This window comes from Conger conger, chromosome 2 (genome assembly GCF_963514075.1).
Source record: "Conger conger chromosome 2, fConCon1.1, whole genome shotgun sequence".
In the NCBI taxonomy this organism is placed as follows: Eukaryota; Metazoa; Chordata; class Actinopteri; order Anguilliformes; family Congridae; genus Conger; species Conger conger.
In genome coordinates, this window is record NC_083761.1 from 53,960,908 (window position 1) to 53,973,597 (window position 12,690).

The window sequence follows — 12,690 nt, forward strand, 5'->3', positions numbered from 1 at the left end:
TACTTAAAATGAGATTGTCAAAAAATGATGCATACAAAATTATCAGATGCAGACGTAGGCCGCGGTCCATGCAATATTATATAACTATACCTAGTATAATTAGCTAGATAGATATATTAAGTGAGCTAGCTAGCCTGCTAGCATAGGACATCGTGTTCAATTTTAACACGGGCGGGTATTTAAAACAAAAAGAAATTGGTTGCAAGAAGTTAACGCCGTGGACTGGAAGCAATTGTAAGTTGCAAACACGATATTCACGTTGTTAAATTATTGGTGCATTGCGATTTTCCTTGTCAAAACTTTGTCAAAAACAGCGTTGGTGATAATCGCTATAACCTGAAATACATCCAGATCAACTCGGTGTATCTAATAATATTACTGTATTGTTTGATTCCTGTCTCAAAGCCACACTAACTGGCTGATGCTACATTAGTTCCTAACAAACTGTAAAATGTGATTAAGAACCACACGTGGTCAGGTAGATTAATGTTAGCTAGCTAGTTTTGCAGTAACACGTTTAACGAAGTGTCGATTGCTTACTGGTAAGAATGTAGCTAGCTAGCCGTCTAGCTTTTGAAATGTTGGTGTTTGAGTACTATAAACATGAAGTTGCGTCGTCTTTGCAGTCAGTTGTCACTGAAGAAAGGTAACATTTTTTTTTTAAATCTGAGGATGCAGTCTTGACATGGGGCGAAAGAAACAACAACAAGGAAAACCCACGCGCCCGGAGTGCCGTGGTAAAGACATGCGGCACAAAATGAAAGGAAAATCACTGGAGACATTCACTGAGGAAATGCACAGCGCCTTAGAAGGTTGGCTTTTCACCAAGCGAGTGTCAATATTATACTCTGGTTCCCAACCTCGACCCTGGAGACCCTCTGTGTATGCTGGCTTTTTGTCAAAGCCAATCTCTTGATCATTGAAGGTTATTGAATACCTGCTAGCGCTATCGTGTGGTTAACCTTATTTTAACGCAGTGCAGGTTTGCCCTGTTGCCATTTGCTGTCAGTAAATTAATTATTTGCATTATTTGATCGAAATTTTTTACTAGCAGCTCATTACAATGCAGGTCTTTTTAGTAAGGTTGGAACAAAAACCAGCATACACAGGTTCCACAGTTGAGAAACACTGCTCTTGAGCTAACATTTGTATGAGCACCAGCTGTGGGCACAGACTGCAGGTGTATCCTAAAGATTTGTCTGTGGTCAAGTACAGGAGTGAACCAGCATAGGTTATAGAGCTGTCAGAAAAGTAAAACTAAGGTAATTGGTTGGAACAAAAACCAACATGCATACCGGCCCTTCAGGACCAGAGTTGTGCACCCCTGCTCTAAGTGTTTATAATCAAACATGGCAAATTTATCAGAACTGGATGCGTCTGCAGTCTACAGATAATTAATGGACTTTTTAAATGCAATTTGGTTGAACAATGTATTATATTAATGGTTAATGTGCAAAGCCTATTATAATTCTGTTCTTAATATAATTCTGACCAAGTGCCTTGTCAGTTGGTCAGAATGGTGTAACCAAGTTGCCCCTGCCCATTGAATGTTTGTGTGTGGGCATAGCAAGTCTGCAAGCAGATGGAGAAGAGGGAGTCCAGGTCAAGCTGCCCTGCTCCCTGGCAATGTGGGATCTGGGCCACTGTGATCCCAAGCGCTGCACAGGCAGGAAACTGATACGGAAGGGCCTCGTGCGTAACCTCAGACTCAACCAAAGATTCAACGGCCTCATTCTCAGCCCCATGGGCACTAAATACGTCTCTCCACAAGACCGGTGAGCAGCAGCCCGTAAGGCCATAGTGTAGAGCTTGTATTGTACTAGATCATATTACATTCATTTATTCCGAGTCATCTGCTTTATAGGAGAAACAGAAATGCCTTCCTCTGATAAAGAATGCCAAACTTCGCCCACAGCTTATTCAACCACAGTGTGCAATATCTGCTAACCCCCCATTGTATAAACTAACAATGTGCAGTGTGTGTGAAGCTAAAACACTGGCCTCAGAGCTCTGTGTGTGGTTAAGATCCTCACTTCTGCTTGGCAGGGAGATTGTGACTCAGAATGGACTGGCAGTGATTGACTGCTCCTGGGCCAAGCTAGATGAGACGCCCTTTAGTAAGATGAGAGGGAGCCATCCCCGCTTGCTGCCGTACCTAGTAGCAGCCAACCCTGTTAACTATGGGAAGCCCTGCAAACTGTCCTGTGTGGAGGCCTTTGCTGCCACCTTCTGCATTGTAGGTAAGTCTGGCACACCAAAGGCATGAACTGTGCACAAATGCTTTTAACAATGCACTTTTTTATTTGAAAAAGTACAGAATTATTGAATGCCCTGTCATAACATTTGCAATTATAATTAAGCGTGATGGAATGAAAACCTGTGGTGTAATGTGGATATTGGCACAGCTAGCGGGGTGGTTAGGCACGGCGTGAAGCTTTCAAAATTTCACAAAAGAACGACAAGACTTTATTAGGTATTTATTAGACTTCTGCTGCTGTAGCCTATCCACTTACAGGTTTGATGCGTTTTGTGTTCAGAGATGCTCTTTTTGATACCACTGTTGTAATGCTTAGTTGTTTGAATTACTGTCACCTTCCTGTCAGCTTTGACCAGTCTGGCCATTCTCCTCAGATCTCTTTCATTAACACGGTGCTTCTGCCCACAGAAATGCTGCTCGCTGGATGTTTTTTGCACCTGCAAACTCTAGAACTTTAGAGACTGTTGTGCTTGAAAATCCCAGGAGATCAGCAGTTTCTGAGATACTCAAATCTGGCACCAATGATCATTCCACGGTCAAAGTCACTTAGATCACATTTTTCCCCGTTTTGATGGCTGATGTGAACATTAGCTGAAGCTCCTGGCCCTTATCTGCATGATTTTATGCATTTCACTGCTGCCAAACGATTGGCTGATTAGATCATCTCATGAATAAATAGGTGTACATGTGTTCCTAATAAAATGCCCACATTTGCATTTTTATTTGAATATTGAGGGACTGGAGGTACAGAAACCTAATTTACTGTAAATGCATTGACTGCAGACCATTATACACCAAGTCTGTTGTGCCTTCTAGCATTGAATTGGGTTTATAAAGGAGTAAAAGCAATGGACTGGGAACTTTAGGCAACTTTACATTTCCCATCTCTGTGTGCAGGCAGCATTCAATGTGACACAAGTATTGACAACCCATTTCAGATTTAAGTGGGTGCGTATCTCAAATGAGCAGATGCGTGCCATGCAGCTGGGAGTTCCTGAGAAGCACTTAAGTTTCTCATGTCAGGATTGGGCTCTAACAGAACTAGAAGCCATTTAAGTTGAATTGGGTATTCAGAAGCCACTAATCAACACACAGTGCCTTCAGAAAGTATTCTTCATACCCCTTGAGCTTATGATTTTTAATTATGATTATTCTTATGTTGTTTGTGTATGGTGCAAAACAAAAGCATTATATTAAACACCAGTTGTGCACGTTATCTGTATCTACAAGTTATTGGGCGAGGGCTGTATTTTGTCTTCACTTTCGATTTAAAAACTGTTTTGAATGACCAAAAATGTTTATATCTTGTTATGTTTATATAAGGCCACATTATGTCAGAAGTGTATGCATTTGCCATACGTCTATCATGGTAAATGGACTGCATTTATATAGTGCTTTTATCCAAAGTGCTTTAAAATTAATGCCTGACATTCACACTCACTCACAAGCACTTGTTTAACATAATTGGCTGTATCTACTATGAGTAATTTGTTGCATCTACTATGTCCATCTTCTGTCGTGTGAGAATGCCTTTTAGACTAAAGTATTTCCTTGTTTAACTGAATGAACTAGACAGGGGGAAATGAACTGAAAACACTTGAATTGGAGCCCTGTTCCAACAGGTAGGTATTAATAAATGTGGTCGTACAGTTGGTGGACGGTGTTTGACTCTGTGTGAAATGCAGGTTTCCGGGACCTGGCTGTGATCCTGCTGAGGAAGTTTAAGTGGGGCAAGGTGTTCCTGGATCTGAACCAGATCCTGCTGGAGCGCTATGCTGCCTGTGAGACAGAGGAGGAGCTGCTGGCTGTGGAGAAGGAATACCTCACCTCCAAACCAGAGGAGGAAGAGATCGGTACAGCAGTAACGTCACACTCACTGCATAAAGCCCATCACATCTTATTGTCTTAGTAAATGAGTTAGTGCTGAAAACAGTTTTAAATTTTAGAATTGTGCTATAAACAGGATTCCAGAGCAAACAAAACCTTTAGTTTATTCCCTTAACTGTGTTCTTGTTTTCTTCTTCATATGGTAGCTGTTAGCAGAGGGCTAAAATGAAACTTAATTCTCTTGGCACAGCTGAATAAATTGTTCTGCCCAGCATGTATTTCTGGCCTGCCAATCATCTTGGCTCTGTTGTGGTCTTCCAAGAATTCTCATGTGTACAGAAACAGATTTTTTGTAAATATGTTGCATTCTTTCATGACTATTTACCACTGACTGTCCCTGACCATTTGTGTGATTTGCACCTGTTGTGCACAAGCTTGTAGGACATAATACAAAGGAGTTTTTACAGGTAAGCCAGTTTCAGTGTGCGCAAGCTGCAACAAGAAACATGGAGTATTTATAGTAGACGTACAGATGGGAATTTAAAGCCAAGCATGACAGACATCATGGGTGGTTTGGTTTTTATGGATTAACCATAAGCTTTCTATTAAGATGATGAAACTGGGAAGAAAATTGAAATGCACAAATCTAATCAAATCCGTGCTTTCTGAAAACAAGTTAATTTCTGTAAATATATGTATACTTTTTAAATTTGGAAGATAATTCCTTTTTTTCAAGCAGCTGTTGACCCTTTTAAATGTTTTCAAACAAGCTGCATTGTGGACAGACTTCACTTGAGTCCTGCTGGAACATAATATAGTTCCTTTTAGACCAGGTGTAATTTAATTAAGTAATCTTAATGGCAATTTAACATTATAATTTTATTTACAGTACTTGTTAGGGTTGCCAATAGTTTTGACACCCATGTTTTTCAGACGCAAATAGATTACATGATAAAAAACATTGAAACGTGTTGAAATAAAAGTATATTGTTTTGAATATAACATGGATTATTATCTGTTTTTAATATATGTAACCGTAAATAGAATTCTAAATCCAATTATTCTGGACCTGACTGTTTATAAAATGGTTGAACATTTGATTTATCATTTACTTACTTGGTATCTGCTGCTCTTCTCAGCCTCATACATGGTTAGAAACATTTTACAGATAGATATTTACTAAAACACATCAGGTTAAGTAACTTGTTCTGTGACAAATCAGGGATAGACCTTGCAATCAGTATATTATTTCTGTTTAGTTCACATTCGTTTCTCCATCCTATAAAATAAATAAATAATAATCATGATCATAATTCCTTGAGTCAGACTGTGTGAAAGAAATGACTCGGGTGCTCAAAGTGCAATTTTTCAGTTGTGTCTATGATTGAAATTGTTATGCTGTCTGTAGTTCACAAGGTCTTTGATGGCTCCTTCATATGACTTTCCAATTACACCAGTAGAGGACATTGTTTTCCACAGTTATTATTAGCTAAATCAACCTGTGAATATTAAGAGTTTATTTATTCTTGAGGCAGAGGGGAAAACCCCTGAAAAGTAATAGAAGTAAAAAGTCCTTGAATTATTGAAACCAAAAACATATTGAAACCAAAAATGGTAATTTTAAGAAGCTAAACCAATATGTTGTCAAGAAAAGTGCTCTTGTGCGATGAGTCACAATTCCCTCCTGATTCACTGTCTCTTTTCATTTAGATCCATTTGATGTGGACTCTGGTCGTGTGTGCTCAAATCCCAACAGACCCACGTGAGTAAAAATCTTTTTTTTTTATATGCCTTATTTGTAACCAACAGCCAAACTCAAAATGTCAGGAGACTCCTTTAACATTTTTACTCCATCATATAGGCTGTCTTTCTGTCAGGCAGTTCCATGAAGATGTTTAATGTGTGTTCAGGGCTCCTCAAGAGGAAGAAGATGATGAGACTGACAGTGAGGAAGAGGAGACGTCTGGAGAAGAGGGCGACTCTGATGAGGAGACCAAAAGAGAGAAACAAGAACATGAAGATGATGAAGAGGGTGAGGATGAGGAAGAGGAGGGTGAGGAAGAGGGGAGGACTGCATCTGCAGACATTGCCAATAGAATTTGGAAAGGAGCAAAGAAAAGAATAAGGAACTGATGTGCATTTATTTCACCAACAAATACCAACATTATATCTTGACTGGTAGAACAACAAGCCTGGGAATGTTTATCTGATGTCTAATCTGTGTTATCTCTCCAGCTAAAACAGTACAATTCAGTTAAATTTAGAGTGCAGTTTTAACTGGATAAATTTGCTCCCTCAGCAACTTTGCAACTTCACTAATATGCTGTGAAGTCCTTTTGTGTTATCAGACAATGGAAAAATACTTTTTGCGTGTATTACCACTGATTGACATAAGGAGCAAATGGCAAAGATGAAAATCTGCTTAGTAAAGAAGTTGTTAGGTTTAAACAAGATTGATGGATACATGTAGGTATCATAGGTACAGCAATTAAAGTTGAACCCTTTGTGAAGTGATTTCTATATCATTCTATAGAACACCGAATAGCAAGCATATACTGTACATACTGTAATATTAAACTTAAAATATTTTAACTTAAAATATTTAACAAATAAAGTGAAAGCACAAATCAACAGCTACTGCATACATATCACTTACAGATACAGTACACTCAGCTCTGTTGTTTTTCACTTCACATGACAATTTAAGGATCTGAAAATATCGAAATTTCTTCAAGTCGAGCAAGACACAAGCACTGCAAGGAAAAGAGATGTTTTCATCAGCAGTTCACTTTCTTTCTCCTCAACTGACAAGTATGTGTTTGAGCAGCGATAGTTTTATTTCACAAAAGGTCATTTAGCATGAGTACTGTCTTTTCTAGATTACTCTCCTATCATATCTGTGGTATCTAGGCAAGAACACTGAAACGATGAACTGCACCAGTCTTATTGTGTTTGGCCTCAGGAAAGAAGTAGTTACTGTCAAAAAACATACAAGCGAAATACGGCACCACAATTGGCATTTATCAACAGGCTAAAAATGAGTGTCCTGAACTTTCCACCATTGAACCCACGAAATGCAAAATAAGTGTGTTCCTTTTAAAGTCGACCCGATGAAATAAAAAAGCGTTTGTCAGTTAACTATGACACGGTACTGGTGTGCACAATTTACTCTTCTTCTCCGACTGACTTCTGAATTTCCTTAAGTTTTCTGACAAACTCCTGCGCCTCCCTGTCTGTGGTTCTTGCTTCCAGCATCTTCAAAATCGGCGTATCTGCGTAAGAAAAGTCCCAACAGCAACATGAGGACACCTTATAGAAGACATTGCACAATTTCAAAAAGATAACTGAAACTGCCTGAAGTAATGGGCATTTATTTACAAGGCTTAAAAATGAAACTCAGAGAGCCATTTCAACAGTTAAAGTGTTGGTGACATCTGAACTTACATACCACCACTGCTAGATTGGGTCTTACCACTTGGCTTGGGTCGGGACAGGTGTAGGATAAGTGGCTGCACCATCTTGCCCCCTCCGTGTGAGCTGGGCTTATCCGGCCCACAGAAGTCACTAAGGGCAACAATGGCCTCCCCAGCAAAGTCATTGGTGGACAACCAATCATAGTCCATCACAGTGAAGGTCACACACGAAAAGGAGTGCCGGTACTGTTCAGGGCTGACGTGACTGTGGGAGACAGTGTAAAATGGGAGTGTGTAAATAAAAGGACCTTCCAACTGAGTTACTGTGAAACTGCAGCGACCATTCTGTTCATAGTGGGTGGTAACTAATCAAAAGGAAGACATCTGCACTTTACCTTTTACAACATTTGATGAAATGTCCATTATTATTAGCTTCTATGCAACGCACGGACAAAGTGCTTTCATTCACTTCAATCTTAATAGCAAGCATGCGCGCTGGTATAACAGAAGTAGAGTTGTTTCAAATGAACAAGCTGATGTGACATACTTAACCACTGGACGATGTTCCCCAGTGAAACCCATAACATCATGTATTTCAGAATTATATCATAAAAATATATGCACATATAAATGAAAATATGTGTTTAACATTAGCATTTTTATTATTTTTATTCAGTGCAATAACAGTTTCCTCACAACAAAATCCCGATTCCCGACCAAGGTCTTTCCGTGAGTTTTGCTTGTTTTTAGCTCATATCTATCTCCCAGTCTCCCTCCTCCAATACAGTTTACCTGTAGGTGGTGTATTTTGGGAGGGGTTGAGCAGGGAGGTGGGGTGGTGCGGTTGTCCAGCCTACGGCCATACAATCCTGTAATTGTTTTCAATACAGTTTTTTTTTTTTTACAGTCTGACTTCTGTTCTGTAGTTGTGTTTTATAGTTATTGATATTACTTTGAATAGATACTGTATTTGGTGGATGTGTAGTGGATAAATCCCTTTTACCATCACTTTAAATTTTAAGTACTCCCAGATTTTTTTAGGGGCATCAGGTGAACTGTGGCCTCTCACAATTGGAAGAGCTCGTCAAAGACAGGGTGCAGGGTCTTGGGCTTCACTTGGGTCCGCTGGCTTTTGGCCATGGGGAACAGATGGCGAGGACATAGTTCCACAATGACGAAGGGGTCACTCAGACCTGAAACACAGCAGACAGGAGAAACCACATAAACTTTTTTTCTCCCCAAAAGAACGTCCAATCATGTTTATTAGTGGCACGCAACACAACCACCATTATTTCAGATAGCACAGACAAGCCTACTGAGACTCCAGTACAGAGCACGTGATGTTAGCCACTGTTCCTTATCACACTGCAGTTCACGAGTCAGGCTTGTACAGACATGCTGGAGGGACACTTCATATGCAGCTCAGTAGTCAGATTTGCAGGCACCTGATCAACCAGAGGGTCGGTCGTAGTCAGTACTGACACAGTCTGGATTCAGTAATGGGCCATTGGGCCCATCCACGCACCAGAACAGTGCCTGGTCTGGATGCACCATGAATTTTTCTGATGCTGAATTAGATAAGGTGTATGGGTGCATCGCTCACCATTGGCATCCAATGCGATAAGGTTGGCTGCATGCAAGATCTCCACGTTTAGTCGCTGGTCAGAAGCTTCATAGTAGCACTTCACACTGATCCGGCCAAAACGACTGTGCTTCAGCGTCCTCTGAAAGACAGGAGGACATGGCATGTACTCGTCATTGACTACCCTGAACATGGCTGATACCTCCTCTGAAAGACAGGAGGACATGGCATGTACTCGTCATTGACTACCCTGAACATGGCTGATACCTCCTCTGAAAGACAGGAGGACATGGCAGACCACCCTGTACACGGCTGATTTGGGAATGTGATGTGGTTTCTCCTGTTCTATTCCAAACGCTGTCAATGAATATGTGAAAAAAATGCATGTTACTTCAGGTGTGATATAACATATATAACAATGAATTAACTCATCATGTCCTAAATTAACTAAATCAAATCCTTAAGTAGAATTAGGTGTCTTTGTGCTAGGCTAAATCAAAACCTGCACCCACACCAACCCTTTTCTGATAATAATGTACTGTTTTACAGTACATGTATACATTTTCTTTTAACTGTAGTGATACTCAATCCTGGCCCTGGTAGCCACAGAGCCAGTCTGCTGGCTTTAGTTTTTTTTCCTTAAGATCAGCAATTCAGACCCAAGAAACCAGGAGAGCTGAGGGAACTGTTATCAACTGCTTTAAGTGATCAATTGCTGTGCTTGAGTATCAGTGAAAGCCAGCAGACCCTGCTGATCTCCAAGACCAGGACAAATGCTTTTCATAGCATTTAACCCCCTAAGTTGCACCGGCCCATATACAGGCCGAAGTGGGTTTATTTGCATTAATTCCATGAAAGTTTTCACTGAAAGTTTCAATCAATCTGGTCACAGGATATACTGTTTGAAAGCATTAACACTCACAGTTATATCTGCATAAACTATTTTACGATTGTTTGCCATTGTTTCAGTGATAACAGCTCCTTATATTGTAACAGGTAGGGAGGCAAAACAAGCTTGCGGGGTTCTCAACTTCTATGCATTTTGGAAATCCTCAGAAGTCATGCTATCAGTATCCTAATCACGGGAAGGGTCCAGCAAACCAAATACATAGTTGGTGTAATTTTAGCATAATTTCTGCTCAGTATATAGCTGGCCAGTGTATGCTATCATAGTGATGACTGATGAGCATTTTAGCTAAGGCAATCATGTCTCTTACGGTGTATCGGTTCTTAGGCTTGCAAAAAAACTAAAAATATAAGCAAACCATAATCATACGCATGCCGAGAACGTGTTGAGAAAAGTTATTGAGACTTTTTGATGGAGTTTGATGTTTTACGAAAGAAAAATGAATTTTGCGATGTGAAAGCAGTGACAAGCCAGGGGGAAGCGAGCACACTTTTTTCAGGAGCATTTATAGAGTGTAAAGTGTATAAAGTAAAATGTGCCTTAACATAGCTTAGAATCGTTTTTGGTGATATTGTCATAAAATTTGAAACAGGATTTATCCAGCATTGTAGCTGTGGCACCATTGTGTTTCATTTCAATAATCCAAATAATAATAGTCTCCAAAAAAATGTTAGGTGAGATTTAAAAAAAACTTCCACTGTGTTTGAGCATCTGTTACTTGAGTAATATTTAGAGTAATTCAGATTCTTGGAAGATCACAATCCATTCAACTTCACTTTATAATAGATAAGGGGTAAGTGGGAATCCGTTTTGACTGCAAATTCATATTTATCCTCAAAACAGCAGCTCTGGATTTGAAACAGTGACTTGTACCTGTTGTGTGATCTTCTCCAGGAAGTGCTGCTCGATCAGCTCATTTGATGAGCACTTGTTCAGGCGCAATTCCTCCTCCAGTGCCTGAAACATTAAGTAATTCACACAACTGGCTCTGTCGTGCAGTCCTTAAACACACAAGTGAGGTGTGCAGTCACACGGGTTATACAGCACACTGACAGATGTCATTAAATAAACTTCAGTTCAGTAGCACTCCCCAGTTTGTTGCTTCGTTCGAGAATTGAACCGTGTCAGTCGCTGAGCATCTCAATGGCAAGTTTCTCCGCTGGCTCATCTTGTCTTTTTTTAAACAGCGAAAATTGCATGTTTAGACATTTTATGAATTAAATATACCTTGTAGTGTTCATTCCTGAGATCCTCCAGTGACAGTCCCTCTCCTTCAGCATGGAAAAACTCCACCAGAGCCTGGAAACAGCACAGAGTCGCAAACACAACACAGTGGCCATTTAGGGTGCTTGTAAAGGCATAAAATTATTACTGATGATTAAGGCTGGGTGTTTGTCACAATAGTAACAGGTGCTTGAAGTTTTAAAAAAATCAACCAACAGTAACCTGCTGCTAGGAACCAATAGCTTACATGTATAGACTGTATTTGTGACAACAAAATCGATGGTGCCAGAATGATTTTGGTGAAATCTCTTTTTTATTCAATGAGTGTTTGATTTTGGTTGGTTCCATTGAAACATTAATGAAGTACAGTTTTCACATGTTCAGCATTTTGAGTTTGTATCAGTAGTTTTATTGATAATTTTTTAAAGTATTTTTCATGCATTGCCAGTCAGGGGTGCCAATAATTCTGGAGCTTGCTGTATGTTTTGACCGACCTCCACAGTGAAGTGAAATCTCCCAAAGAACTCCAGGGAGACTCCTCGATTGTCAGCCACCGTGTCAAAGATCATTCTAAGTAGCAGACGCCACAAGCTTTGCAGAATCCTGGAATAGAAAGGGACCCACATTGCAGCATCAATAGTACAGTACACTATCTATATTGACCATACAGCCAATTCCTTCTGTGGGCTTAATGATAATTGTACCATGGTTAAAACGTTTTTATAATGTAATTACATCTACAAAGGCCACTATACAAAAGGATTTTTATTTTCTGAAATGCAAGATCTAGGAAAAATAAAGAAAAATGTTTCACCTTGTCAGATTTTCCTTCACAAGTGACTCACTGAAGAGCACCAAAGTGTCATCCAAATATTTCATCAGAGGCGACACAGCCTAGATAAGGGGGAGAAAGAACATTCTGGAGTGAGGAGCAAATAATTAATTTGTGTCAATCTGCTCCAATAACTGAAAATAGTCTTGGGAGTATTTGGAAACTAATAAGGACATCTATAGAGTACTGAAGTCTGATGTCAAAAAAGAAATATTCCCATTCAAAAATCCCATCAAATTTTTTTTAAAATAAGTTCATATAAGAGCTGTGTTCCAAAAAAAAAAAAAAAATGAGTATGGGCATTCTGTCAGGGAGGTGGCTCTGTATCGTTTATGATACCTATGAAGCGTTAAAAAACTACACTACCCGCCAGGAAATCACTGTTCCCAATGTTCAGATTGGTTCTGGAGACGTAGCGTGACTCACATGATGTCACAGACACAATACAGGAAAAATTGTCGGCATATTGTAGTGGGATCATTTCAAAACATGGAAATTGTTGGCGATTTGCAAGCAGACTTGTATTTCCGGCCTCTTTGGATACATTTTTACTTTTCCGGCGTCAGTTTATGCTTGGTAACCATATGAGTAATTCATTTTTTTGAGAACACACAGTTCTTAATACTAAGTCATTAAAAAAATAATTAA

General features: G+C 39.6%; 2 protein-coding genes across 5 annotated transcripts in view; one reads left to right on the forward strand and one right to left on the reverse strand.

Moving 5' to 3' along the window:
• Positions 1–2: 2 nt before the first annotated feature.
• Positions 3–7,228, forward strand: tsr3 (TSR3 ribosome maturation factor). Of its 4 annotated transcripts, none has more exons than XM_061232180.1 (7): positions 3–234; positions 679–812; positions 1,568–1,775; positions 2,047–2,240; positions 3,943–4,110; positions 5,795–5,846; positions 5,995–7,228. In XM_061232180.1, exons 2-7 carry the CDS (start codon positions 686–688, stop codon positions 6,215–6,217), a joined length of 972 nt encoding a protein of 323 aa, XP_061088164.1. In that variant the 5' UTR covers positions 3–234; positions 679–685; the 3' UTR covers positions 6,218–7,228. The 4 variants fall into 4 exon arrangements, with proteins under 4 accessions (XP_061088164.1, XP_061088161.1, XP_061088162.1 ...); XM_061232177.1 differs by having other exon boundaries at positions 15–234; positions 672–812; XM_061232178.1 differs by lacking the exon at positions 3–234 and adding an exon at positions 252–542 and having other exon boundaries at positions 672–812.
• baiap3 (BAI1 associated protein 3) overlaps positions 6,207–12,690 on the reverse strand; it is a 37,094-nt gene continuing 30,610 nt past the window's right edge. Inside the window, exons 27-34 of the mRNA XM_061232176.1 lie at positions 12,025–12,104; positions 11,705–11,813; positions 11,214–11,285; positions 10,860–10,943; positions 9,101–9,221; positions 8,567–8,690; positions 7,557–7,762; positions 6,207–7,356 (exon numbers count right to left, since the gene is read on the reverse strand). Coding sequence (XP_061088160.1) covers positions 7,250–7,356; positions 7,557–7,762; positions 8,567–8,690; positions 9,101–9,221; positions 10,860–10,943; positions 11,214–11,285; positions 11,705–11,813; positions 12,025–12,104 — 903 coding nt within the window. The 3' untranslated portion in view covers positions 6,207–7,249. The remainder of the gene's footprint in view (positions 7,357–7,556; positions 7,763–8,566; positions 8,691–9,100; positions 9,222–10,859; positions 10,944–11,213; positions 11,286–11,704; positions 11,814–12,024; positions 12,105–12,690) is intronic.

Excerpts from the sequence above, each read along its gene's own strand:
- tsr3 (XM_061232180.1), top strand. The coding sequence starts at position 686 with ATGGGGCGAAAGAAACAACAACAAGGAAAACCCACGCGCCCGGAGTGC. Across the intron at positions 1,776-2,046 it reads TACGTCTCTCCACAAGACCG|GGAGATTGTGACTCAGAATG; the intron begins GTGAGCAGCAGC and ends TCTGCTTGGCAG. Across the intron at positions 5,847-5,994 it reads TCAAATCCCAACAGACCCAC|GGCTCCTCAAGAGGAAGAAG; the intron begins GTGAGTAAAAAT and ends ATGTGTGTTCAG.